This window comes from Nomia melanderi, chromosome 9 (assembly GCF_051020985.1).
Source record: "Nomia melanderi isolate GNS246 chromosome 9, iyNomMela1, whole genome shotgun sequence".
Taxonomy (NCBI): Eukaryota; Metazoa; Arthropoda; class Insecta; order Hymenoptera; family Halictidae; genus Nomia; species Nomia melanderi.
In genome coordinates, this window is record NC_135007.1 from 4,586,147 (window position 1) to 4,614,111 (window position 27,965).

The 27,965-nt window shown below is 30.1% G+C and overlaps 3 protein-coding genes and 1 long non-coding RNA gene across 14 annotated transcripts; 2 read left to right on the forward strand and 2 right to left on the reverse strand.

The window, feature by feature from the left end:
- On the reverse strand, positions 1 to 22,295 carry LOC116431237 (putative defense protein 3). Of its 6 annotated transcripts, none has more exons than XR_012999310.1 (5): positions 17,678 to 17,996; positions 13,539 to 13,746; positions 9,523 to 9,598; positions 9,379 to 9,446; positions 1 to 6,957 (listed from the first exon to the last, which is right to left on the reverse strand). XR_012999310.1 is itself a non-coding variant. In XM_076370418.1 (5 exons), the coding sequence occupies exons 1-3, from the start codon at positions 17,937 to 17,939 to the stop codon at positions 9,535 to 9,537; spliced, it is 534 nt and encodes a 177-aa protein (XP_076226533.1). In that variant the 5' UTR covers positions 17,940 to 17,996; the 3' UTR covers positions 1 to 6,960; positions 9,379 to 9,414; positions 9,523 to 9,534. The 6 variants fall into 6 exon arrangements, 4 of the variants coding, with proteins under 4 accessions (XP_076226533.1, XP_031842227.1, XP_031842226.1 ...); XR_012999309.1 differs by having other exon boundaries at positions 1 to 6,960; XM_076370418.1 differs by having other exon boundaries at positions 1 to 6,960; positions 9,379 to 9,414.
- Positions 11,030 to 13,545, forward strand: LOC143174854 (uncharacterized). The gene is made up of 3 exons (XR_012999311.1): positions 11,030 to 11,452; positions 13,187 to 13,269; positions 13,369 to 13,545. It is a non-coding gene; the product is annotated as an uncharacterized LOC143174854 (long non-coding RNA).
- On the reverse strand, positions 22,191 to 25,065 carry LOC116431236 (palmitoyltransferase ZDHHC6). Of its 3 annotated transcripts, XR_004235879.2 has the most exons (8): positions 24,916 to 25,065; positions 24,393 to 24,574; positions 24,217 to 24,301; positions 23,875 to 24,149; positions 23,579 to 23,791; positions 23,288 to 23,475; positions 22,932 to 23,096; positions 22,191 to 22,334 (listed from the first exon to the last, which is right to left on the reverse strand). XR_004235879.2 is itself a non-coding variant. In XM_031986365.2 (7 exons), exons 1-7 carry the CDS (start codon positions 24,942 to 24,944, stop codon positions 22,988 to 22,990), a joined length of 972 nt encoding a protein of 323 aa, XP_031842225.1. In that variant the 5' UTR covers positions 24,945 to 25,065; the 3' UTR covers positions 22,406 to 22,987. The 3 variants fall into 3 exon arrangements, 2 of the variants coding, with proteins under 2 accessions (XP_031842225.1, XP_031842224.1); XM_031986365.2 differs by lacking the exon at positions 22,191 to 22,334 and having other exon boundaries at positions 22,406 to 23,096; positions 24,393 to 24,465; XM_031986364.2 differs by lacking the exon at positions 22,191 to 22,334 and having other exon boundaries at positions 22,406 to 23,096; positions 24,916 to 24,973.
- TORIP (Torsin interacting protein) lies at positions 25,060 to 27,964 on the forward strand. 4 transcript variants are annotated; one of them, XM_031986362.2, is made up of 3 exons: positions 25,060 to 25,206; positions 26,522 to 27,400; positions 27,488 to 27,964. In XM_031986362.2, exons 2-3 carry the CDS (start codon positions 26,645 to 26,647, stop codon positions 27,785 to 27,787), a joined length of 1,056 nt encoding a protein of 351 aa, XP_031842222.1. In that variant the 5' UTR covers positions 25,060 to 25,206; positions 26,522 to 26,644; the 3' UTR covers positions 27,788 to 27,964. The 4 variants fall into 4 exon arrangements, with proteins under 4 accessions (XP_031842222.1, XP_031842221.1, XP_031842220.1 ...); XM_031986361.2 differs by lacking the exon at positions 25,060 to 25,206 and adding an exon at positions 25,895 to 26,001; XM_031986360.2 differs by lacking the exon at positions 25,060 to 25,206 and adding an exon at positions 25,981 to 26,058.
- The last annotated feature ends 1 nt before the right edge of the window (position 27,965 follows it).

A 27,965-nucleotide genomic window follows, 5' to 3' on the forward strand; every position in this document is an offset into this window, starting at 1 on the left:
TGTATTTTTTATTGCAAGCAATAGTAAAAAATTATCTATAACTAGTCGTTGATCTTTACATACATTTTTATTACTGTTATTACAAATTTGAAAAATTTGTTTCTTTGTTTGACATAAATAACAGTTAGAACGTTTGAATCTTTTTTCTTTCGATTCTAAGGAAGGATCGATTGTATTTTCTGATAACAAGAATACTGTACAATTCACCGCTTTGTTGCATGCATTTTCGTATATACTTACATGTGCTCTTATTAATTCCTCATCGATATCTTCTGTAAATAAATTCCGTTTATACCAATTATGCGTATTCCAATTTGAATACGTTTTTGTATGTGAAATATATGCAGCGATGTCACATACATCTAAAAGATTCATAAAAGATGCAAACGGTCATCTATTCGTTGTACTTTTCGTCGAAAAGTTTCGTAGGATTTGATCTATCAGATCAGTACCACCGTTTGTTGCGTCATAAAATGATATCATCTTTGGCTTTCCTCTATTACTAAAATGATTGTTGGAATTTGATATGTACTGGATAAAATTACTGAGTCCTCTCTTTTTTGGTACATACGATGCAGAAGTTAGTTGCTTTGTAAATCCAAAAATAAATCTTTTCAGATCGCTGTTTTTGACTTTATTTATATTTTTACTGTGGTTTGAAAGTATTTAAATTATTACATTGTCATCGATCAGTGTATGAATGTTTATTAATTTCTTCGTATTTTGATAAAGGTTTTATTGTAAATAATGCATATCTCACGTTTTGGCAAGCTTTTCAAATCAGGCGTTCCATATTAGGTGTCGTTACTCTGTAGATGATTGCCTGTCAGAATTTTAATATTTTATTAGGTATTGAAAGCAATAAAATTTGTACACTATAATTTGCGTTGTGTCTGAGAGGGTTAATTAGGGGCTGCTAATATTTGAATGAAAATCACAATAGCATCGAAGAAACATATATTCCCGTAACAAACAATGAATTATGGCACCAGCGAATCTCGTTCGAAGTAATTGTCTATCGTCTCACCCCGCAACACCGCAAGTAAGCATAAAACGTGTCTTGCAAACAAACATCAGATATCAGCTAGCCAACGTTATCTTTCGCTAGACCCGACAACAACGATCCTAACTCAACACTGGGTGTCATGAAACTCAATTGTAAACTCCCGATCGTCAAGGTATGAACGTTACATTGTGGGGCTCGCCATTATTGTCTCCTAAAGGACAAAACTGTAAAGATTAAAATACTACCATTTTCAGAGACCAATGAGTTCTACACCGTAAACATGGCGAAAAACTTGACAAATCGTGGAAGTTCGTTGCAACTCACAATTACACATTTTTCATAAGAAATAATTATTTATGTTTTAGACTGTAACAGTCAGGAATACTATATTCAAAGACTTCAAGTGTAAGCTGTATCTATTAGGAAAATCATTCCTAATCAGGACTAATGGACACGCTTTACACTCGAAAGCTTTGAACACTTATAACAATTATCTTGTTTCGCGCTAATTGTTGTACTTCTAATTATTATTTTCATAGTTTTATAGAAAAAATATTTATCAGCCATGACGGTTTAAATTCACGTGTAAGTATATGCATAGCTGGTAGTTGTTATCAATAATAAGCAAAATGAATGCATATACAAAATGTTCAACTGCATACGCTGAATCACATTGGATGTTACTATTATACAAATGAAAATAAGATGAAAGTCATTAGTGATGAAATTGCGGTAGAAACATCGTTCTTAAATGATTAATAATTGAAAGTCCTCCAATAGCGACGGTTGAGTCGGGATAGTAGGAGTGGTGAACAGTAATGTATCATGCAAGGGACGCTTGTTCTGTACTTGTGGTCTAGTAGACGGTATGTAGCATAGTTTATTAATACTAGCCTTTAGGCTGTGGAATTCGACTTGGTTTATAAGAAGTTAACATAAAACCCATTCACCCATTTACACAGCTACATATCTCTATTTACTTACTATAAGATATACATATAAATAACTAACCGTTTACGATTATGTAAGTATAATAAATATAAATACTTAGTATTCATATTATAGGTTTATATTTATAACATACTGTCCTTATAGCCTTAACCAGTTAATTATTAGTACATTTACCTTACTTACACTTTTAAATTTCTATATCTACATTCAGTCTATTCATGCTTTTACCTGTTCTTTTCCTTATCTCCTTTTTCCTTTCTTCCTTTTACCCTTTATTTTCTTATTTAGTATTGTACAACTAACAATTTCAAACATTTTTCTATTATTCTTTTCCCTAACAATCTCTTCATTGCAAAATTGCCCCTCTCCATTTTTTCAAATACAAATTCATACTGTTGCCAAATGTTAATGTCCATGGCGCACTGCGATTGTCCTGACAGAAGGTACTAATAACTAAATATTCCTTGCCCGTACTTTCAACAGGCAGCGCAGTTTACACACATAGCAAAAGTTCAAGTAAAACTAAAAATATAATTAAATTTAAAAACACTCATCATTTTTTTTAACAAAAATATTCCTCGTAAATTATAATATATGCCCTTAATAAATCATCAAACTAAAAAGATGATAATCAAGTCTTGTACGATAAAATGAAAAACATTGTAAAAAAGATAAAAAAGACCGAACAACGCACAAGTTGTTGGCGAACGGCTCATAGAATAAACTGTAATCACACTTTAGTAGATAGTCCATAACATTTAAAATTTGAATTCAATTAAAATTTCACTTGAAACTTCAATTAAAAAATGTTTAACTTCATTTTATTGTTTACATTTATTTCAAAATATAAATTTACTGAAGTTTTCTATTGCATTATATTATGCCTGCATCACATATTGTGCGCATGAACATTTGTCTACGAAATAATCACAGTGTATAATGTATATTGTGCGTGTGCGTGCGTGTAGACCATTTTTAAGAACTATGCAATTAGTGCATTGAAAACAGCACTTCCTCTCCTTACTCAAGAGCAATAAGGCTCCCATGAATTTCAATTACTGCAAAGTAAATAGATTTAATGTTTCACAACAATTTGAATGTAAGTAGTAGAAAAAAGTTTTATATGGGGCCCCACACCGCAACTTCGAAATAAACGAATGATACGTCACTGTCCACGCTCGTACTGACCTGAATCATGCGCGACACAATTGATGGATGGTCATAATTTAGTTCTTAATTTTCTTCTTATTTTAGGATATAAAGTCACTCCTAAAAAAGATGACCAGACATAATCAAGCACTCTATATAATAAAGTGACATGAAAATGGAATAAAATCTATTATCATTTAATTACATATTGAATAATATGACATGATCCGCGAAAATAAAAATAACTGTTATAAAGGTAAATAATTAAAAAATTTGTACATTACGTTTTACAATAATACAATACATTTTTTACTGCGTTAGTAGTTCCTTTTTTATTTTCAATGTCACATTTTTTTCTTTGAAAGAATAAACTTCAGCGCGCACAATATATTGACCTTAAAAGGATGTTACTAACTAATTAAGGAGCTGCTCCAACAGCTATTTATAACGATATTTCTAGAACGTTGACGATATTTCTTGAAAGTATGACAGAGAATTATTAATTTATTGGCTACAGAGATAGGATATTGATGTTGCCAGATATTATATCTAAATTCCCTTGCTATTACTTCTCTTTCATGAATACATTCTACAGAGTAGACGAGATAAACTGATGCAAGCTGTTTTTTTAAACCTCAATAAATATGGATTTCATTTTCTACTCGATACAATTTACACGGAGAACAGTCCTCGAAAAAATATTTAATACATATTATTTTTACCGATAAATTCAATCATATAAAGCATTCATAACAAATACAATCATTTAATAAACCGGAATATACGATATGTATATTCGGAAATTTCAATTTTTCTCCATGAAACAATAATTATTGTTAAATACATTGTGCTCTCCCATTTCATGCAAGGAGAGTTCTGTCACGCAATCCAAAAGATACCATAAACTTCTACAATGTTCCCAGTAATTATTCTTTGCTATTATCGTCTGTTTTCTCTTTAACAACCAGAAAAGATACCAGAGGTAAAATGTGACCCAGTACTAATCACTACTATAACCCGTTGTAAAGAATAAATACAAGGTCAGTCACGCACTTGGAAACAGGTTATATTTCGAGTTTGATTAAAGATTATAAAAGAAATTGTCACTCAAAGAAATTGAATGATATATGAAGAAATATTTCTTTACGACTTTACTTCTTTTACAAGTGCAACAATGCATTTAACCCTGTTCATTTAAATCTGCCGTTGTCAAGTTAATCGCGTGTTTTTTTCGTCCAAGATAAATTGAATTTGAGAATATTACAGAAATCTTGTTACTAATCCAGGTGGTTTTATTTTTTAAATATTTCAAGTGTATAAATAAATTGAAGAGTACAGCAGAATTAAAAGATTTAGGTGCTCCTTTATTGAACGAAATTACATATACACTTTTTAAGAAATTTACTAGATGTTTTAAAAATTAAATCTTCTAGCATTGTCTGGTAATTAATAAATTTCCTGGGATAAAATATAGTTTCCTGGACAGTCTCATTTGAATATCTGTTCTTGTAATTGCCCTTGGTCGTTAAATACGAAGATAAAGATTATTTTTGACATAAGTAAATCCTTTTGAAAATTCGACCTTGTTTATAACTCTTTGTTGCAAAAAAAAAATTAATATTTATACCATGTTCACATTATACAAATGATAAGGTTCCATAAAGTGACAATAGCTGGCCCACTTCTACCAACCGGAAATATATCTAGTAACTCATACTTCTCTTTAAGAGGAGCTGGTCGTTATTTCGAAAGGGTTTTTTTATCGCAATTTCTGATTCACAAATAACCATCATTTTCACCTTCAGTAACCTAAGATACCCTCCAACGACTATTACAGTTTATTCGGTTGAATTTTCAAAATACTTCATTTCTATGAAAAATTATCATCATTTTCATTCCCAGTAATTTAACCGTTTCGTTCCTGAATATGTATTTTTTTAATATAAATTTTGTGAAAAAAAACTTACGGCTGTACAAATCAACCAAAACACATGTATTGGTAGCTGATTAGCACTTAAGCTGTCAGCCACAAGCGAAACTTCCTGTGTGATACAATTTTCCTTTATCTAGACATTTAATAGCTTTCCGGTAATTTAAAATATTCGTGGTACTTATGTGTACCATTCAAGAGTACAAACCTCGATACAATCTACTTCAGCCGTTTTCTTTTTTCAAACTAAATTGACTTTTTCGCGTTAATACTTCAAGTATCACTATCAATATACTGATTCAAATAAACCAAAAACGATTATCGAACAGTAAAACTCGTCAGAAATATCAGTTTAAACATTAAATAACGTTGATAATCATTTGTATCATTAAAAACAATGATATCAGAGATAGTCAAGTTAATTGAAGCAGACTGTACATTTCATAACAGTAAAGTACCAACGACTCTCTTTATTGTGAACTCTGGAACGTTGTCTCTCTTTGCGCAACAAGAGCCCGTCGCTGCCGGCTCAATCAGAAAGCTCTTAGAAGGTCGTTTCTCCGACGACGGAATCGTAAAGTAACAAAAAGAGTTGCTTCTAAAATTCCGAAGCTTCCCTTATGAGAATGACCCACTTCTATTAGGGCAAGTGGACTTACGTAACCCTGTCCCGCGATCCTTTTGCTCGCGTAGAAGCGTGCTGGGTTCCATTAACGGCATCCGGTGAGGAAATGTCGGAACCTCCTTTGGGAACATGTTGCGACTGCCTTTACCGTATCAGTCCACGTGTGTCCCACTATGGGACCAGTAATCGTGCTCCTTAAACACCAACCGAGACAGAACAGGTACCCTTCCTATACATTAGACGAATACTTGCCTCTATTTCGTTGACTATTTGAAACTTCGCTATAAGGAACCTTTGAACGAATCAAATAAGTTTGGTAGCAAGAAAATGAAGTTAACTTGAGTATTTTGATAGCCATGATAGCTTTGGTAGTCTTGAAGATTTTATTCTCAGCACTTTTGATAGTCTTCAAAATACTTACAGTCAATGTGTTCGGCGTTTACCCCATTTGAAAATAATCATTTTGAAAATTCCTAAGACAGTAATGTGCTACTTCTTTCAGTGTGTATGGATCTGAACTGTTCCAAATTAATTCTTAAATTTATTGCAAGTATGAATATTACAGTAAATTTCTTATATTTCCTTACATTATAAAATATGAATGTTTTAAAAACTAAGTTGTCTGAAATATTTTAAAAATTAGGAGTTTCGATTTTTATAGGTATTTCAAACTGAATAAGTAGGCCTATTGATAATTGTGAATGTTTTACAACTCCTTAAAGTCGTATTAGTAACGAAAGACAAAAAGTTTCGACAAATTTGAAAGGTCTATTTGATAAATATTTAAAAAATAAAGATTCGACAACCGTGACACAGTTTATTATTACTCTCCTGACATTTCAGAACTTACGAGTAACGAATACAATGCCTTTTAGGTTAAACAAACACAAAATGTAGGATAGGTAGGTAAATACTTCTGTCGAGCAAAATATTATATCTGAACAGAAATGAAAACAAATATTCAAATGTTACTATAATTTAAATGAATCAATGCAAATTCACATCTTTTCTAAAACTCTCGAAAGAATATGAATTTGAAAAATATTTTAGTGAAAACGAACTTGCGGAACATTCTCAGATTTCTTGAGTGTCATCGCTTCAGCTCAAGGCGTCTTAAGAATAAAAGAATCCCATTTTTACTTTAGAAGGACGCTTTTGTCGTCCGTGGAAACTTTCCTCCAATGGCTTCTGGGCACAGTGTCCGTTAATTCTTAATGTACAGATTACCACGTGAATCCTTGTTATCTTGACGTCAGAGTCCCTTAAGAATGAACTTCTTGAACTTCTTGAAGGTAACTGCTAACCAGGAAACTTAGAATTAAGTATTATCATTCATTCATCTGGTATTGAAACATTCTGTTTGTCAATAAATGATCGGATTGTAGTTAAATCGAATGATAATATAACTTCCACCATAAACATTCAATAACTAATAACAGTTATATATAATAGTACTACGCGCAAATGATATATCCTGATCCAATATAAATTTAACCCCTTCAGACCTGGCGCACGTTATAATGTACACTGTTTTATTACTTCAATATTCGACAAAAAATTAAAACTGTGACAGATATTTAACTATATATTCACCTTTACTTTAAGTCTATTTATCTCAGAAAAATGTGTACTATATTACCACTATTTTATTCGAAATAAATAAATAATGTCGTTACGGATGTTGTATTGAATGGTTCATTATTGTTAGATAAGTGAACATAATTCTGTACAAAAATAAGGTCTGAAGGAGTTAAAATAGAAAAACAGAGATCAACACTTTTGTATTACAAATGTCCAAATAATAATTCATTTCATCGGACAGTTTTCAAAAATTAAATTTAAACAAAAATTTCTCTACCTTATTGATTATTCTTTATATTTCGCTAATTAATAATTTTTCCATTATGTTCCTTAACATTTATAGCACCGGCTGAAACTTTGGAATCACTCTGTGAATTAATGGAAGAAGAGACATGCTTATTAAATCGACAGATTTAAGTAACTAAAGATATAAAAGATAAGAACTGACAGTTTCAGTAGCTGATACTAAAAATATTAGCCTTGAGCCAGGGGGAACTTTGGCAAGTGTTTCCAAACCTTTAGCCAATAATGTATATTGAATTTTAAGTTTGACTTGCAGATACTCGAGAAAATTAAATTAAAAAATTATAATTAATAAATGAATAACTTTATGTTAACCAATTGATGAACTAATTGATAATTAAAGTAAACATATACAAAAACATAAAATTTGTACTTTGTGATTTGTTAATTAATTTAAATAAATATTCTAACAATGTAATTAATCAAATTGGTTTACTATGCAATAAAAAGAAATCATTTACTGAGACAACAGCAAACATGACAGTTATTTAATTTTGCTGGCTGCATTTACTTTTGTTTATCCTATTTACCTTCACTTGTCCACTCAAAATATTACAATAATATGAATTTTTATTCAAATCAGTAAATATATAGGTATACGACGAAATATAAACTTTATCTTTACTTGTGGGAACATTACACATACATATAATATTCGTTAACCCCTTCAGTGAAAATGACTTCAATGAAACATAATTTTATAATTTATTTTCTAAATGTGCCATATTGTAACCAAAATAATTTTCTTATTTTTGTAAGAAAATTTAATTGAACGTGTAATACTTCAATTTTCTTTAGAATAGTCGTATCCACAAAGTTGCGACAAAATTAAATAACGTAAGCATAAACACGTGAAACGAAATCGTAAGGCAAGTGATTAACATAAAGTTATTTATTATCATGGACTATTACTTTCCGTAACTTTCTTACTGTGAATATTTTCATCCACCACTACAAGTGAACAAAAACCGCAGCGTACTTTCAACCCAATCAAACACAACTCAAGCTACAATTAATTTAACCGCTCGCCATATAATTTATTTCTCAGCTATGATCGATGCAACTACTTTACCATTAATATTTTATTGAAAGAAAAGAAAAATTCTAGGCATATTTTACGTCTATGTTTACTTTGAAGTATAATTTTTGATAACAGAAGAATAATATTTAATTTGAATCCAAAAAAATTGAGTAATATTTTATCCTTGTTAAATTTTTTTTAAAATCATCACTACAACTCTGACATGTTGTTATAAGGCAAAGGATTAATAACAAACGTTTCCTCCTCCATATTCAGAATGTCAATAAGAAAGAAAATTCAATAAAATCTCTCCGTGATAACTAATGTCGGTCCGGCTGATCCTCATTAGTGTACCAGCACAAAAACTTGTTAAGTGAAATCGATTCCACGAAGAACGTTTACCTGTTCACCTGTATCGACCGAATATTACGTGATTACACGGTCAAAAGATTCGCATTAAGCAAAACATATTGCTGCGGGTGAACAGATCGTGTGATGTATGCGTATACAATCAATCGAGCGTTACGCAACTGCATCTGACAGATCGAATACCTTCAATCAATCATTTGGGCCCCGTTCAGAATAGAAAGTAGTTTCATTTTGAATATTAATCATTCTTGAACATCAAAAATATAAAATTGCTTGCACAACAACAACTGAACACCATAAATGACAGTAGAGTATTTCTTCCATTTACCACAAAAAGAATGAAAAAATAAGTAAACGCAATCGTGTGTATTGTTAATGTCTCTTTATATTTAAAATTATTCAGCTATATAAAAATATATATTAAATTTTTCTTGCTTGACTACCTGTAATTATCGAAGATACGATTTCCTCTCCAAAATCTACAAATCACGATGTTCTGGATCTTACAAGTCTAGATCGAGAAAAATTCTTTTGAATGTAATTTGAATCCTCGGTTTATAATAAGGAAATATTGTAATGATACGTACTTGCATAGTTGCTTACTGTTTAGGTGTGGCTACCACGTTGGACCAGTAGGTTCCATACTCCTTCAAAATGGTCCCACTTCAAACAGAAAAACAATAAATTGATAGATACTGTTTAGATAACTTCTTTCTTACTTCACATAATAAGCAAATTTATTATAATAAGTGAAACTCCTTAACTTACATTACATTTTATTAATTTCAAAAATGTAGTGTTTACTCTACATTAATATATATATATATATATATATATATATACTCTACATTACTCTAAAGTTTAATCTACAACTAAAAAAATACATCATTTCTAACAAAAAACAAACCATAATTTATATTTCGTCTTATTCTTAATACCTTCGAATTCGTAATGGCATAATAACGCAGTACATTTCAAAATATAGACAACTGCTGTATTAGGTTGTCACATAAACACATTCGTTGCAAGTATAAACGCATTATCATACGAAGAATTTAATAATGATCAATTGCAAATACGTGTAATTATGTTAATACGTTTGTAATGGAACACCATGACGGACATTATCAGTTCGCGTATAATTTTGTGTAATACGTAAACACACTGTTGATAATTTATTTCCGCTATACGTAGCCTGTGCCCGCAATTCATTTTATAGTATGCAAATAGTAAAGATACATATATACAGGGTATTCCGTTTTAATTTATAAATACAATTACCTCCAAAACTATTCGTTATTTAAGAAATGTCTCATATTAAATTTTTCCTGTTTTGAAAGGTCAATAGCTTGGTACACTTCGTTTGTTTCTAAGTAGAGATATATATAGGGCATATAAAGAACACTATTATTTTCTTAAGTATAATAATGTAATTTTTCATCTACCAAAATGTGTTCATCCATCTACGCCTAAAATCCACCGAAACAGAAAAAATTACAATTAAAATTTATGAATTAAAATAGTACACGTAGCAGAAGTGTATCGAATCGAATAGAGCATATTTTCATTGAATAAATATCTTCTAGAATATCAAATACGGTTTCCTCTTTTCCGTAAAATCCAACATATTACACGACTTATCAGGTTATAACCGAATAATAAGATAAATTTTTCTATTCCCGTTTTTATATGTGTCGGAATACTTCCACGGCCAAATCTATTGCCGAAAAAAATCGCGCTCCTTCACCGTGAATCTGCCCAGTGACTTGTACAGATGCGAAACGAATGAAAATTGAGGGGAAAAAAACGAGGAAACAAATTTAGAGGCAGGCTCGGTTCTCTTTTTGGTCAGTCGTGGGAAAAGTTGTTCGTTCGACGCGATTCAACGCGGTATTCCGAAACCGGAAGGCTTGGCCGTAACCAGAGCAATTCGGTAGGCTCCTTTCAGCTCGGCATGTGAACTTTCTGACCTATAATGTTCTCCGGAAATTCGCTGGCTTATTAGTGAGCTTACAGCGAGCGCGTTGATTCGCGAGCGATCGTGCGGCAGGACCAATTATTTCCACTGACCGGTACAACACAATTAGTCTTATTGGGTTATCCCATCGAAGTAGAAACTCTTCGTTCTTGTTGACAGCGAACGAAAGTTAAATAACTGGATCTTATTAACACGTTGACTGCATTCGACAAGTATAAATGTCATCTTAAAGCTTGAAATGATACTAATTCTTTCAACGATAAATTATTTATTTTTTCAACTAAACATGTGATTCTTCTTTGTTTTTCTTTGGTTTTCCATTAGAGTATAACCCAGGTGCATGCGTTCTACGTTTGATGAATGACACATTTCATTCTTTGATTTCATTGCGCGCAAAACGAGAGATTTTTTAATCTAAATTCCACTCTTAACAGGTTAACACGTTAATTGAAACAGTGCTCACCGATAACCGGACCTTATAAATTATTCGGAAACAATTCCAACAAGGAAATTGATATCGAATAAAAATATTTAGTGACGTAAGTAATCATCCCTTTGTACTCCAGAAGCACCTCTTAGTCGTCAATTGATTTGACTTAACAAAATTGTGAAGTTTCATATTTAATATTAAACTTTGTATGATGCATCAATATGTGAAATATTGAAATGAAATAGTTTTGTTCTTCAAATTATGTGTGATTTCTTGTCAAGTTAATTTTAGAAAATGTCTTCTGTATCTTATTAGAAAATACTGAGTATTTCTAGTTAAAAACTTATGGAAGATAAAGAGTTAGACAATAGTGTAACATATGAATTTTGATACAAGATCATTAGTAATGATTTTTGATATATTCATTTACGTTTGCTATGAAAGATTAGGTAATAGAAACAGGTCAATTTAACCATTTTACGTAAACTGTGCATTTTTTATTGCTTAATATTGTTGAATGAGTGAGGAACAATGTGCTGCAATGTTTTTTTTCTCAATTGTATATTCTAAGTCAGTAAACTTGATCGACAGGCGAAAGATATTATAGCGTGCATTGGATGACACAAGTTTTTGTATAGATATTAAAATGAATTTTCTCGGTGACATAGGGAAGGAACCAAATTTTGTTTGTTGAAATCTATGAGATCCAAGAACGTTGACGGTATCTCCGTCAAGGATAAAAATAAGTGAACAAACTATTTCTACTAAGAAATGGTTATCAACAAAGTTTAATTAAACTAGTACTATTTTATAAAAATCAAAGAATGCACTTTAATTTATTTGTTACATACCTATATCTTTATGATACATAATTATTTATTTAACATTTAAAATTAATATTTACATTTATATAGAAGCAAATTGTGTTCTATATATTAATCGACCTATTAGATTAATCGGTATTAGTATCGACCTATAGATACTTATCATTGCAAATAATTTTAATATTTAATGTTACAGTCCCTGACTAGAACTACTGCCTCTATAAATACGTTGTGATATTTATTAACAGTAAAATTACTACATCGGTTAAAATTACTGTCTCTGGATTTCTTACTTTAGAAACACTCGGTGATTGTACACATTTGTGGCCTCAGTACAATATTTTTACTTTTGCTACTCTGTCATTGATCGACTTATATAATTCATTAAACGCAATTCACTTATACAGAAATGTATTAAATTCAGTTATTGAAATAGTAAATAAATTGATTTGCTCAGAATGTATAAATGATTTTATTATATTTACTATTATTATGTAATTCAGTACTTTTGTGCTTGACTCTATTTCGAAAACGATTCAAAATTATTTAAACGAATGTAATGAAATAAGTTTATACGTTTTAGAGGTGAAATTCAAAGAAAAATAGGAATATATTTTAAATTTTGCATGAAATAACGAAAATACCAGAAAAAGGAGTTCATTTAGTAAAAGCTCGTCGCTTAATCAAACACGTTTTCGAGGCAATGGAAACTTTTCCTAGAGTGGGACTTCCAATTTGACCGCGTTAAAGACTGTATTTATTTTAGGCTGGCCACCAGTAACATTGTCTATGTTGGTGCGTCATTATTTAGAAAGGTGTGGCTGGTAATTGGTTTTCCAACTCAGCTTTGCCTTTGATTACCCTTTTCAATTCTGTAAAGCCTGAGTTAACTTGTATGTAAATACACAAATCTAAATGTTGCATATTTTGAACATAATGTTCCCAACGTGTTGTTATCTTAGTGAATCTGAATGTAATTAAAATGATGTGTGATATACTGTTATATGAAATTAATATAGGTACTTTTTTCAACGATTTTGCATACAAAAGAGAAAATGTAAAAGTTAAGAGATGACTTGATGTCTAGCAGAACAACACAGGGGCAAGTAATGTTTTCTTAATCTGCAGTTACTTGTAACTGTATTAACGAATAATAAATTAATGATTGAAGATATCCTAAATTATAAAATAAAATCAACAGAAAACTGGTTGAAGGAAAATGAAAACTTATCGATCAACCGAATTTCTTAGCCAGAAGTGAACCTTTTTTTTTGGCAAATACATTCAAAATCGGAAGAGTTAAAAAAAGTGTCTCCCTTTCAATCTCGAAGGATTTCATTCTTACCAGAATGAAAAAGTAGCTGTACTTACGTGAAATAAACTCTTCCGTGTGCATTCGGCGGTGCATTCCAAACAAGTGTCGCGTGCTCTTTTACATGTGGATCAGCGTGTGTCACAGCGCTGCATTCTGGATGGGTGCTCGTGTTCTCTGTTTGAGCCCAGGAACCAATCCATTTATCTGTCTCAGGATCACGTGCCTGAATAAAGAATCCTTTGAATGTCGAACCGCTGATGCTGACTGAAAAAGAAGAAAAAAATTGCGTCTATTGTTAATGGATCGATCAGTAGATCTTAACAAAATCTTGGTGCTCGTAGGATAACTTATTAATCTCTGTATAACAACTCAGTTAATTATTAATATTTATGGATTCACAGATTTATGGACATACAGATAGATTTCTGAAGGCAATAAATTATTGTAAATGAATATTTCTTTGTATATTAAATGGATTATGAAGGATTAATGTGTGTTCTAGGTAAAATTTTATTAGATGAAGATTAGAAAAAGGTATAAGTGAATTAAAATGAATAAGAATAAATAACGGAATGATAAGATAAATAAATCGTATAAAATAAGTCTGAATTCTATGGCAATAGTGTAAAATATTTGTAGTCAACGTATCTAATTTATATTATGGCAAAGAAAAAAGATAAAAGTATACAATCGAACCCAAATGGAGCTCATTTTATTATAAAGTGTTTTAATTACGTCTGTTATATTTATATGAAAAAGAAATTGCAAGGTAAATATATGGTGCATAAATAAAAATGACACGTTATTCCTTTAATTAAATTTCTAATTAATAATGTTCCTGTTCTGTATTTTCTTTTCTTTTCTTTTCCTTTTTTACGGATTTTTACGGTAAAGACAGAGTATTTTGTCTTTCAATTTCCTAAGTGAAATTCGATAATTCAAACAAGCCAAGCAGAAGTAATAATAGTGAATAAAATATTACTACTTGGCGTAAGAAAACGCCAACTCGAGTCAGTAAATTGTGAAAAACATATTCGTTATCGACGCTTAAACTTCTTGGAAACTAGTTCGAAAAATTCGTGAGAGAGACGATAAACGCTGAAATGGGCAGAAATTCGGCACTTTAAGAGAATTCCTTAATCTGAATTTTTCCTAAACGAAAGATTCATCTGTTTTACATCTTTCCAATTTTTATACCGTTAACCCCTTGCCGTATAATTTCTTTTATAACCGCACTCGTTAGGGTAACGTTGTCCTTAATAGTTTACCAAATAACAAAGATACATTCCCAGTTCATCTGTATCCACCTTTACTTTAAAACATAACAATTAATAATACAAAAAAAGTATTTAATTTCAATCTAAGAATAATTGAGTAACATTTAAGTTTTGTAAATTCCATTTGAGAAGTTTCTTATGAGTCTTGCTCAATATTGTATAGCAAAGGCTTCAGAATGTATGCTCAAGATAAGTTCAAATAATCTTTGAAATTGTAAAAGTTACAAAGTTATCGATAATTATTTTATATACATCTATTTATTTGCACCCTAAAATTTATACGTATGTTTAAAAAATTGTCTATAGGGAGTGAATTTATTCTCATCTCTTGAAAGAAATAATCAAATGTTTATATTGACGAAATTGTTAAAAATCATGGATACATAACAGAAGTCCAGAAATCATTACAAAAAACTACGAAAAACTGATTAATGGGTTGTTGGAATGATTTTCTGATGCATTCACACAAAATAACCATGAATCTTCAAACTCATTAATGCTGATCATTTCTTCGAACATTGGCATCCTTGAAAGAATTATTGGTCTTACAATATATTTAGCAGTATTAATGCTTGTTAAAATATTAATTTCAATGAAAAAATAATGTAACTGATAAGATTAAAAATTGAAATAAATACGGAAGAATTTGTCAAGTATAACCATTTCGTTCCAAATGGTACATATGGGTACCACAAACATTTTAAATTACCGGAAAGTTATAAAATACCTGGATAAACGAAAATTCTACCACCCGGGGATCTTTGCTTATCAGTAGATGTGTTTTGGTTGGTTAGTGCGCACCCGTAATTTTTTTTCACAAAATTTGTATTAAAAAGAATACATATTCGGAGACGAATGCGGTAAAGATCATGAACGCCTTAGTCGCCCTGAACACCGACATCGCTAAAGCCACAAAAATTTCCCAAGAAAAAGGAAAAAGGTACATACTTTATAAAGAAGATCTTCTTTGCATCACCAAGTTAGTCGATTAAGTACTACAAATAACAGACAATTTATCTTAAAGTCAAAGTTGTTCAACCACCTTATATTACAATTAATATGAACCATTTTTATATTCCAATTAGTTTCCTATTTTTCCCATTTTATTACTTCTTTCGTCGAAATAATTATTACACTTGATTTTCATTAATATTCGGGTAATCAATTCATGGTTATCACTGGATAAAAAGTCCAAATAATCTATCTAGTGATTATCACTAGATAAAAAGTTCAACAACTGCTATAATACAGATCCCTTTGTTCGCAAACAATTATAGAACGGAACGTCAACCAATTGTGTACTTTATAAAAACGCATGTAATCTACTTTGAATAAAGGGTTCTGTGGGCTTTCATACTGAAATACGTTGTTTATTGTTATGTGGATGTAAATGAATAGCACCCGGTTTGCGTTTCTCGTTTCCAGTGGGCGTATTGGCATGCAGAATTTAATTCTTTTTTACACGATATGTTCATGAAAAAGGTTTAACCAATTCTTTTAGTATGAAATATATAACATCCCTCAAAAATGTTGAGTCAAAAGTTTCGGATCATCTTGAAAATCTCGATTTCTGAAAAAGAATGTAACATGATAAATGATATTTGTTATCTTTAGTAGATTTGTCAGAATTTTTTTCTATTTTGCCAATTCATTTCGAAAGTTATTTTATAGCACTGAGCAGCACATTTTAATTCCCATTCTTATTCGGTTATTAAATGTTCAGTAACAAAATCTCCAGTAAGGCAAAAAGATGTCATTTCAGCGAAGGAAACGTAAACTATATTTTAATAACTAATATAAATAACTTTGTTCTTGTACAAAATTTCTATATAAAAATTTTGCTGCTTATTCTTGAAATACCAATAAAAAAATTTCGAGTTCCTAACTGTATTACTCCTAATTCTATAGATAACTTTTCTGCTATAATATCATGTAAGGCTTGTGATAAAAATTTTAAACTGAATTCGACAAATCTAAACGTAATTTATATATTTTTAACATAAATTAAATATTATCTGTCTATTGTCAATCTTTAACTTTTAAAGTAAACATAGACACAAAACAAGTATCAAATTTCCTATTTCAATTAAATTATTGACGATAAAGTAGTTTCATCTAGCACAATTGTAAAAAAGATCACAGGCCAAGGGGTTAAATTAGTTTTTTTATATGATCCCGTATTAATTTGCGCGTATTGTACATAATATTTACAAACAGTTATATAATAAAAAATAGCATTTGACTTTCGTTATATTAAACGACAAGCACCAGCTCCCATTAAGTCTAACGTTTACTTTTTCGTCTTACAGTTATGCTAATGTAGCACTTTGCCAGTAGGAGATTTATATGTGATTCCACTCTCGCCTTATGTCCTAACTATAATATTCGATTTGTTGAGTTCCGTAACTCCGATATTGAATGAAAATGCTGTGTGAACACGTTTGCCAGTGTTAGAGCACGGAACCAGATTCACAATGATCCGTTTATTTTGAGAGTAGCTTAAACCCATTTTTCAAAAAAATTAAATTAATCATTATAATAGTTACAATTCTACATAAGCTTTTATTCTTTAATGATTTTATCTGCTTCAACCAATTAACAGCATGTGACGAGTACACACGTCATCTTAAAGCTTGAAATGATATTCTTTCAAGGACGAATTCTTTATTTTTTCAAATAAACATGTAATCCTTCTTTGTTTTGCTTCGGTCTTTTCATTAGAATATACTCTAGTCGCATTCGTCCTGCGTTTGACGAGTGCACACTTCATTTTTTGATTTTATTGTGCCCAAAACATGAGATTTTTTAAAATAAACTCCGCAGTTAACAGGTTAGGTGGACTTAAGCTACTTTCAAAATAAAAGGTTCATATATCTAAATAAGTTGAAAACCGTATGACGACAAGCACCGGACGTAACAGAGAATTTCGGGCACGTATTTCGGCGGTGCCAGATTATCGATGCCCGGCGAGACGTACAGAGAAACGAATTCTTTCCGCCGACAAATCTCGCGTTGGCTGTTATTCCATCGATTGAACATGCAGAACCGGCCCCGCGAACCACAGAAATGCCCGATTGTTAACGTTTCGGAACCGGGGTACCGTGTACCCATGGTATCCACGCTGATTGGATCGATTGTTCCACACCAATCTCGGAATGCGTTCTTTTTCGCCTCGATCATTCCCTCGTCACACCGGTAATTTCGAAACGAAGGATACGAAACTGAGCTCAACTGACACGGAACACCTAATTACCTTTGCCATTCCACCAGTCCAGAAATGGTTTCAGGCTATCTAGAACGTAAGTATGTAGGCAACTACGCATGCCACTTCTTTATATCTCACCGCATTCGAAGAGAAAAGTTGTTATGGATACCTTGCCGCTAGACTGCGAATCTTTATGTAAATTCTGACTTTTCAGGACGTAACCGGGAATATAGAATTACGATGTAAAATGGTTTGTTTCTAACGAATACTTTAAAAAGCACTACACTTTGGATATTTTTGCAAAGTCTTAAATTAAGATTGTAATTTAATTACACTTCTGTGATAATTTTTTCATGTATATATATCGATCGATGCAGTATAGAAAAAAACTATACAGTGAATATTTTATATATTTTTTCATATTATAATATTTCGTGCACAATTTGTGTAACTTTACATTTTCAAATTTCCTATAAATGAATAAAAGTCTATTTATTACTTTAAGTTTGAAAACCAGAATGGTTTAAAAATAAGTCTCAAAACTGCGTTTCTGTAATAGTGACAGAAGCAAATTCTTGCTTCAAGCATGTGTTTGTCGACAAAATTTGGAAAATACCTCATCGATTACGATTTATCGTTTAGAATTTCGCAAAAATGTTTTAATATTATTTAACATTTTTAAGTGTTAATTACTATGGCTCTTGTGACTGAAATGTATACAAAATCTTAAGTCAAACATTGAAATTTAAAAAATGTATTACAAAAGCAAAAGTCATGTGACAATTCTTGCGCTTTATTATTTTAAAAGGATGTGAATAGATGTATAATGCAATTGCATCGTAATCTTTCTCATATTTGATAAAACAATCATTAAATTTTGTACTTTAATTTGTAACTGATAAAAAAATTATTGACATTTTTAAAAGCTATAACAACAAAATGGTTGAAACGATTGAAATGAAAACTATTTTCCATTACAATATTAAAATAAATGTAGTATCGAACATTAAAAAAATAATAATATGAGCAACAAAGAATATCTTCTATCCTCGTTTAAGAAATTTAAACTATGAATTAATTTATAAGTTGTTATATTTAATAACTTGTTTATTTAATCAAAAGTATGCAATAATTACAAACCTATTGCTCATTATCATAACTGAAACGATATTATTCATATTCGTAAAAAGTCGCATTCCATTATGCTTGTGTGTACAAACACAGCATGAATGTATAAAATTCGCATACTAATAATAATTTTCAAAAAGGTCAAAACAAGGAAATAATATTCTAATTTCCAGTATGAGATATTTTACATATATATTGGAATATTACTTGTATTAACAGTTATTATAAAAACAAGCACCTATAAAATGAGGAATAAAACTTATTTGTATAATATTTCATTTCTAAAATTATCAAATTCGAAAATTTGCCGAATGTATGCACATGCTATTGAATACATAGGAGTCAATTAGCTTGTCATTTCCATTTTTTGTAATCACGGATGCAAGCGTAATAGACTCTCACAATAGATTATCTCGGAAACAAAGCATCATACGACCTCCCATTGTTTATTTTCTATTTATGTTCACATGCAACATAACGTTCTGCACAGTTGCACCAACCGTCCTCGAACACCTTGTATTTTACATATAACATGGTATTTTCTTTGCTCGAAATGTATAATAATTAACGTATCGACTATTACGCGAATTTTGTATATTTTATACAGGCAAAATGGAAATAAAATTCTCATTGTTATAAATATGTCATCGATTGCTAGTATCAATCTGCAATTTTTATAAATGAATAACAAATATGAATGCATAAAGCACAAGTTAAGCGAAAACTTTAGCCGTGATTTTACACAATTTTTTATTCTACCCTTAATTTTATAAACTTAACAAAGTCCTATACTTGCAAAATATTATAAAAACGCAAATTAACCTTTTCAATGGTGAATACACTACTCTCTCTATCATATTTACTTACATACCTCAGAACAGAAAAATGTTGAAACTACAATTTTATTCATTTTTCACGATTTTTGGAAGCATTCTAATGTAAAATATAATGATTTTTATCCTACAAGTCGAAACTCTGTAAGGAACAGCTTAACATCTCCGTTGTTTTTAAGCTTAGGAAAATCTTCTAATACGAAAGTACACTAATCGAGAGGGTAAATTTTATAACAGTAGAAAATATTTTTTTCAAAATCAAGTTTCCGAAATTTCAAGGTCGTCAGTACTTTCTTAAATAAAACTATGTCGTTTGTTCTATATTCGTTGAAAAGGTTACAATTTATCACACACAATTACATTGCTAGGAATGTATAAAATTGTATAAAACATGATTTAACACTAAAACTACCGAGCAGTTAAATTGACTTCTTGAAATTTCTCTGCAGAAACTCCAAAGGCATATCTATTAAGACTATAATTGATTTACAATTCAATTTGTGTATTACTAAATCAAGTTCTTTAATAATTCCTTAAAGAATAATTTGTTATCTTTTTAATCATTGTAAAACAAAGAAATCAGCAATATGTCATTTTAACATGTGTGATAGTTTTAGTGTTAAAGGTAAATTAGACCTACCACTTATTTGTGAACCAGGACTGTATTGCGACGACGAAGCGGAGAACGCATAGGGGCTGCTCTCTAAGGGTCGCGACCTTGCTTGTCCGTGATTTGGCTCGTTAGGACGAGTCGGTTTCACACACGTATCCACCGGTGCTCCATCGGGAAAACTGTATGCGGATAGTACCAAGGAAGCCAAAATTAGGCTATGGAATGCTAAGTTTCTCGTAGTCAAACTCATCCTTCGTTTTTCGAATTCTTTACCCGTGAGTCACCTTCTAAAATGATCGGAATTAATTGGAGAAATGAATTAAAAACTAAATAAAATGTTCAGAATTCTACTATTAGCTATTGATATCATGTTTTACGTCATGTGTAATTAACTTTTTCTGAGTATGTCATTAATTCGATTTTTTCTTTTATTTCATTTCTTTTCTTTCCAGGAATTTTTAAGCTATTACGTTTAACGTGCATAACTTTCATACGTTGTAAATTCAAAGATAATTTAATATGACATTCGGTATTAAAAGTGTCATATGAGTGATATTATTTTTGAAATAATTTAGTATCCGATGAATACTAATGAAAGTAGTATTAGTGATAGTGGCAAAATTGATGAAAAAAACGATACATTTTTAGAAATAGACAATTAATTCTAATGAATAAAAGTTAAATCAAATAAATAAATGTTAAGTGATTTTAATTTTTTCATCTAAGTCAATTATAAACGTGTTTGTTCTACGAGAATTTAGCAATTCCGAATAAAAATTTATTTCTGTTTCCATTGCGCTTTACGAAAAGCACTTACAGTAATGGAATTAATTTTAATAAAAAGAACACGGGATTCAGCGTTGTCATGTAAGACGCAGTACAGTTCGAAAGAAACTGAAAGGATCTCCTGGAAGCATGTCAAACGTGGTGGGATCCCACCATGGGATCATAAAAGGCGAGTTCAATTCACTTTTGCTAATTGTCACTTTCACTCCGATCCCTTCGTCGATGTTAGAACCAATCGCGTGCCGCGTTCTGATTCTTACAATTTTTATTGAGTCCAAGACTCCCTTGCCTTTTTTTATTATGACGATACATTTTCTATTTACAATTTTGAATCTGTTCATTTAGAAAATTATTCATGCTTGACAAATACAGACGCCATTTTATTAACACGCAATTAAATTTTTACAATTTTGATAAAGAGAAAAAATAATGTTGAACATAAATATCGAATTTATATTTTAAACATTCATGAATTTTGCAAAACCTATTCTAGTTTATGTTATATATATATTTATTATCTACATTGTTATTAATATATTGCATGTTTTACACATTCAGTTTTATATAAATAAATTGAACATGATATGAAGTTCAACAAATATGTTTCCTCTGGTAAGTAGAATAAAATTAATATAAATAAATATTTAATTATGCATTATTCAAATTATTATTTCATCTTTTTACTATATATACTATAAATGTATACTACACATTGGTTGTTACCCTCAAATTGGAATAATTAAATAAAAATTAATGATGATTAACATATGAGGAATTATTAGAAAATAAATAAGTAAATGCTTGAATTGTGTGTAATTCATATTCTTACTAAATGAATTCATGGAACACAGAAATGTCCATAGATCACCCATTCCACACTAGAGATCGTAGATTTATAAAGCATGGTGTGTTCCTCGGTCACTGATACTTTTCACAGTATTATTGATTTTCCACAAGCTTTCAGGTTAACGCCACACAAAGTAGAAATGTATTCATTGTAGCGTGAACAACTGGAACATTATTTTCAGTAAATTGTTTATTCATCAATTACAAACTGTTAATAAAAACATATGTAATAATGTGTTTTACATTAAAGTAATCGACATAATCCTTCATTTTGCCTATGAAAATTGAAATAAAAAATTAAAACGTAATAGACTATTGCAAGTACATATTCTCATCACCTTTTTATACAAATAAAAAAATGCATATTATTTTATAAATATTTACAATAATCTAGTTATACTTAAAATATATACACTTACAAGTGTGTAATGAACACAACAATTTTCCTCTAAATATACAAAAATATGAAAAGATTTATTCATTACATACACTCAAAGTTATAAGTTATACATCAAGTAGTAAAGATATATTAAAATCTTGTTTTGTGCCAATTTTTTCGTTTGTGAAATTCAAGTTTCTCATTAGCACAATAAATACATCGACTGAAGCGTCTCGAAGTTTAGTCTATATAGAAAATTCGCGCATTAGACCATTGAAACAAATAAAGACACTTATCCATCGTTGATACTTGCATACAAATCACTAGAGAAATAAATCATTGTTCGTTCAACGATACATCTATAAACAGGTTAAAATTTTACATGGTAAGAAGGAATGTTTCAATCCGATTTCGACAAGGCGGAAGAATACGTTTCATTTATCGATTGCGGATCACTTCAATCGCACAAGTCCGTGGAAACCAACCCTTCTTTCGTACATGTTTTTCATTGTGATCATCTTCTTTTTTTTCTCCAAATAACCAATACCTGTAACACAATTTGTTACAAAGTTTCAGTAAAAATTTCAATGAAATAAAATTCAACCGTAATAACAGATATTATTTTTTTTATTAAATGGCTTTGTGCAAATCATATTACCAACCAAAACATGTAAACAAGTTTGTAAACAAGATTATCTATTCTAATTTCAAATAAATTACAAATCAAATTTGACTCACTTTCTCCATCGTGTTACAACCACAATGTCTCCAACTTTCAACTTAATACGTGGTTCATCGGTACAAGGTAAGTGACAAAGTACACCCCAACCATGTGTTATTGGCACCCATGATCCAGATGCTTCTTTTATGACTCTGTAAGTTTTAGCTCTCTTCCGTTTGTCTTTCTTCTGAGCTAATTGTTCTTGCTGGAATATTATAGAAGTAATCATACTAAACATTTTAATTAAGGTATTTAGGTATTTTAATTAAGTAACTGAGCTATTTCTAATTCAATGAGTAAAAATGTACTGTTAATGTGTATTGATCACAGCCTTCGATCACAGGCCAATAAATTCCATTTCCAACTGGTGTACAATCCCATGTAAGAACTTGTTGTATATTAAAACGCCATCCTTTTGAATATGGATAAATAAATTTATCTTTGGTACCAAATCTTCGGTAGTGGGCCTTTTCTGAAATCCAAGCTTCAATTTCCGTTCGATTTTTAACTATAGCTAACAGCTAAAAAAAATTAACAAACAACTTTCTTTATTTATTACTATATATTATATATGTGCAATAAAATTATAATACTAAATGTTTACCTGAAAATAAAGCAATGTTCCAACAGCAAGGACAACACCAATTGACAAACCAATACTGATGATTACTACTATTAGAATAAATACAGAAGGTGGAGGAAATGATAATGGTTTTAAAGACAATACAGTCATCACCCAAGAAACTAGAGTAAAAGTAGAAATACAGCAACCAGCAACTGCACTTGCCAAAAAAGCTGTAAAATGTCCATGATTAAAGTGTCCTACACAATTATTTATCCATGGACAGTGATGATCCATTTTCATCACACAACGCTCACCTAAAAAGCAGAAACTAAATAAAGAGAATAAATTATATTTGTGATAACTAAATCTATAAAAACTCACATTTTCTGCAATGATGAGATCTAGGGGCTTTATAACCTTCGCATACTGAACAATATTGTAAGAATTGAGTATCTGTTAGTTTTTCCTAAACACATAAGAATATTAGATTAATTAATTACAAATATATTAGATAATACTTATAATTATTATTTGTGCATATATTATATATACAGTACTGGCATCCACTTTAATGGAAGAAATCCAGGCCCTTCATAAATAGAACTGATGAAATGGAAGAGTGTATATCCACTGAGACAAAAGAAAAGCATAAAATTAATTGTTCCAAACAAACTCTCCTGTGGTGGCCAGCATTGTCTACTACAATGTATTGTCATCAAAGTGATTATTTTTATAATTCCTAAAAGGACATCACGAAGAAAATATTATTAACAATTATTAGTAAATAATCTATACATTAATATCTATATTAAATCAGTCACGGAAACTCAAAATGAAAATTTAAATTTCGCGCGACTCTGTCGTAAAGCATGTCAAACAAAATGGAAGCAGCTATTTATCAGGTTCATCTACACGTACATTTCTATTTAATTTTTCCTAGATGTAGAAGTGGAACTTAACTGGGATATTAATATTTTATTCGACGTTTTAATACTTTTAAAGTTTTTTGTGGATAAAAATGATTGTTCTTTGCAAATAATATAACGGACGCATCTAAATTTATATCTCCAATGCACCTACCAAGAGCAGTAAGCGGCCCCCAATGGCATATTTTCTTTAACGGATTAACACCCATGCCGTTACCAAGAAATTATCATAAAATTGCTCCTGATTTTTGAAAATCTGATACTTGATATGACTGTTTTGAACGAACAATCCTTTTGATTGTTTATTAAATTTGTATTTAGAAGTATGTTTCTCTCGGCGACACATTCCGTTACAATTCATACGCCTCAATGTTGGCACCAATGTCGAATATTCTTCAACATTAATGATTTCTTCATTACAGTTCTATGAAAATGATATCTATATGTAAGTTACATATTTTTCAATATTTATATATTTAATAATATTTTTTATAACGTTAGAATCATTCGAATTTATTCAAACACAAACAAGATGTAGAGTAGACTCTTACAGAATTTAGAAAACCAGTGCTTTTAACGACCTCTATATTATAAAAACGATGAAATCAGGAATTAAATTCGACTTATTTAACAAAGTTAGAGTTATAGTTCTGAAATATGATAATTATAATGTCAATTATCACTTTTTTTTATTTTATAATAAAATAAGTGTAAATATACTTATATAATTATTAAATTATGCTGAAAATTATGCAGTACATTAGATAAATACTGTATTATTCACATTACGTCATTCTTAAATCATTTACAAAACAACAAAAAAGAATATTTTTGCAAAATAATAACGAGTATATAGGTTTTTGTAAATAGTAGTAAGTCCATCTATTCTAGTTCGTTATTAAAATTTAATTATTTATTTGAATTTATACATTTTATCTTACTGTCAAAGAATTCAATTTAGGTATACTTAAGTACAACATTACTTGTTTTATTATACCGAAATAAAAAGTTGTGTGGAAGGAATAAGTTTGATTGATTATTAAATACATGTATTTCGTTTTTGATCAAGTTGGTAATATCAACGATCGGATATGTAATACAGGGGTATCAAACTGAAAGCTCGTGATCTCTCTAGAGTCTTTCCCCCATGGAAAATTGCCCCCTCCATATGTAATTTTATCTGTAGTATTGAACACTACATATAACGGCTTACACAATTCAAACAGTCTCCTAGAGTGAGGTAAATAGTAGGGGAACCGCTGATCGGAGTTACTTTACACTCATATCTTTCTAAATGGTATCCCAATGAATGCCAACTTTTCGTCCTTGTAAAATACTTTCCCTATTCACTTAAATCTGTTCGGTTATTTTTTCACGTTATGTTTACTTCGGCTATTCAATAGTAATTAGTGAATTATACAATTTATAAAATGTATATCTGTATTTACAGAATGTGTGGAATTAGATTTAATATTAATAGAATTTGTATATTTGAGTGAACTATAAATTGTTACAAGGCAGTAATTCCGCTGGTTATGTGTATTAAAAGTGTTGCATGAAATTAATTAATATTAAATATTATTATCGAAATGTTTGATTAAATTTGTCAACAACGTTGTAAACATGAAAAATTTCAATGTATGTACATTTATTGTTGAAGTTCAAATACTCAATATAAATATTTGCACATGTAACAGGGTGTTCTTATACAAATATATTTGCAATGTCACTAAATATCTAAATAACAGAATCTTTTTCAGCTTTATAATCAAGTAGAGTTTCCTGAACCACCTGTACCTAAAGCACGGCCACCTTTAAGAAAACAGAATATATCTGAGAAGAAAAGTTCTTATCATTTCAGTAATTCTGATAATGCGCTGATAATGGAAGACATACAGGACATTAAACAGCAAACTAAAGACTTTCTTGAGTTTAATGGTTATGATGAATATACTGATGATGAAGACGATGATGTTGACAATAATGAATCACGGAATAGTTTGTCACAAAGTATGACACCAGAATATTCTTTTTCTAGTGCATGTAACTCATCTTCTGCAACACGTGAACATTTACGTGAACGAAGTTTGCGAAGTCTGAATACAAATCGATCTTTCAATAGTACTAATAATTCTATACAAACTTACAACCAGTTTCCAAGTCAACGGAACAGAACATCTAACATCTTTTGTAATTTACTTCCGTTTGGTACTATTACTGTATTTCTATTCATATTTTTATATATAATTGTTAATGGATTTTCTATCAACGAAACAACTCAGGAGAATGAATCACAAATTAGTAAAACAAATGTGATGGATTTAAAGACAATAGATAAATTATTAGATGAATCAATGCAGACTATTCAAACACAGTTTCATCATCAAAAGTCTACTATCTGGAATGATATAGCATCTGCAATATATGATGTAGTTATGTATCCTGAGAAACCTGCACTTATTATGTTCTTTGGAAATGACACAGATACTTTAAATTGTTTAGCCCAAATGGTTGGAGAATTAAGTAGTACAGTTTTAGGAAGCAATGATTACTTAATCTTAACACCCAAAGATTTTCCAAATGATGTTGGTAGAACAGTGTATAATTTAAAAGTAAAGATTTCGCAAAAAAAAGTAGTGGTAAGTATTTTATTAAATTTTTGTTTTGTCTACATAGTGTAAATATTACCATACAGTTCTCATATATAGCATATTTTATTATTTTAGATAGTTCATGATTTGCTGAGCATCAATACAGAAGCAATAAAAGCTTTTCATAATTTCTGTGACAGAGAAAATCCATTAGTTAAGAAAGTTATTTATATAATGACTTTAATTACTGATGGGTACAAGCCATTTGAAAGTGAATTAGAATTTATTGACAAGCAAATATTTAAGAAATTAGTAGGTAAAATAGATAAAGATATTTTGGATCCTCTAGTAACTAGACTTACAGATGGAATTGTTATGTCAGTGAAACCAGAGTTAACTACAAATACGAATAAGAAAAAGTGCTCATTTTCCTAATGCACTAAATTGTGGTTTCTAGATAGTGGTATAAAGTGTGATGACATGATTATTACAGTATTATAAATACATTCAAAACTATAAATTAATAAAACAAAAGCATTAATTATAATATTAGGAATATATTTATGTAGTAAATGTTAAATAAATACAATTTGTATTTGTATTAATATTCAAC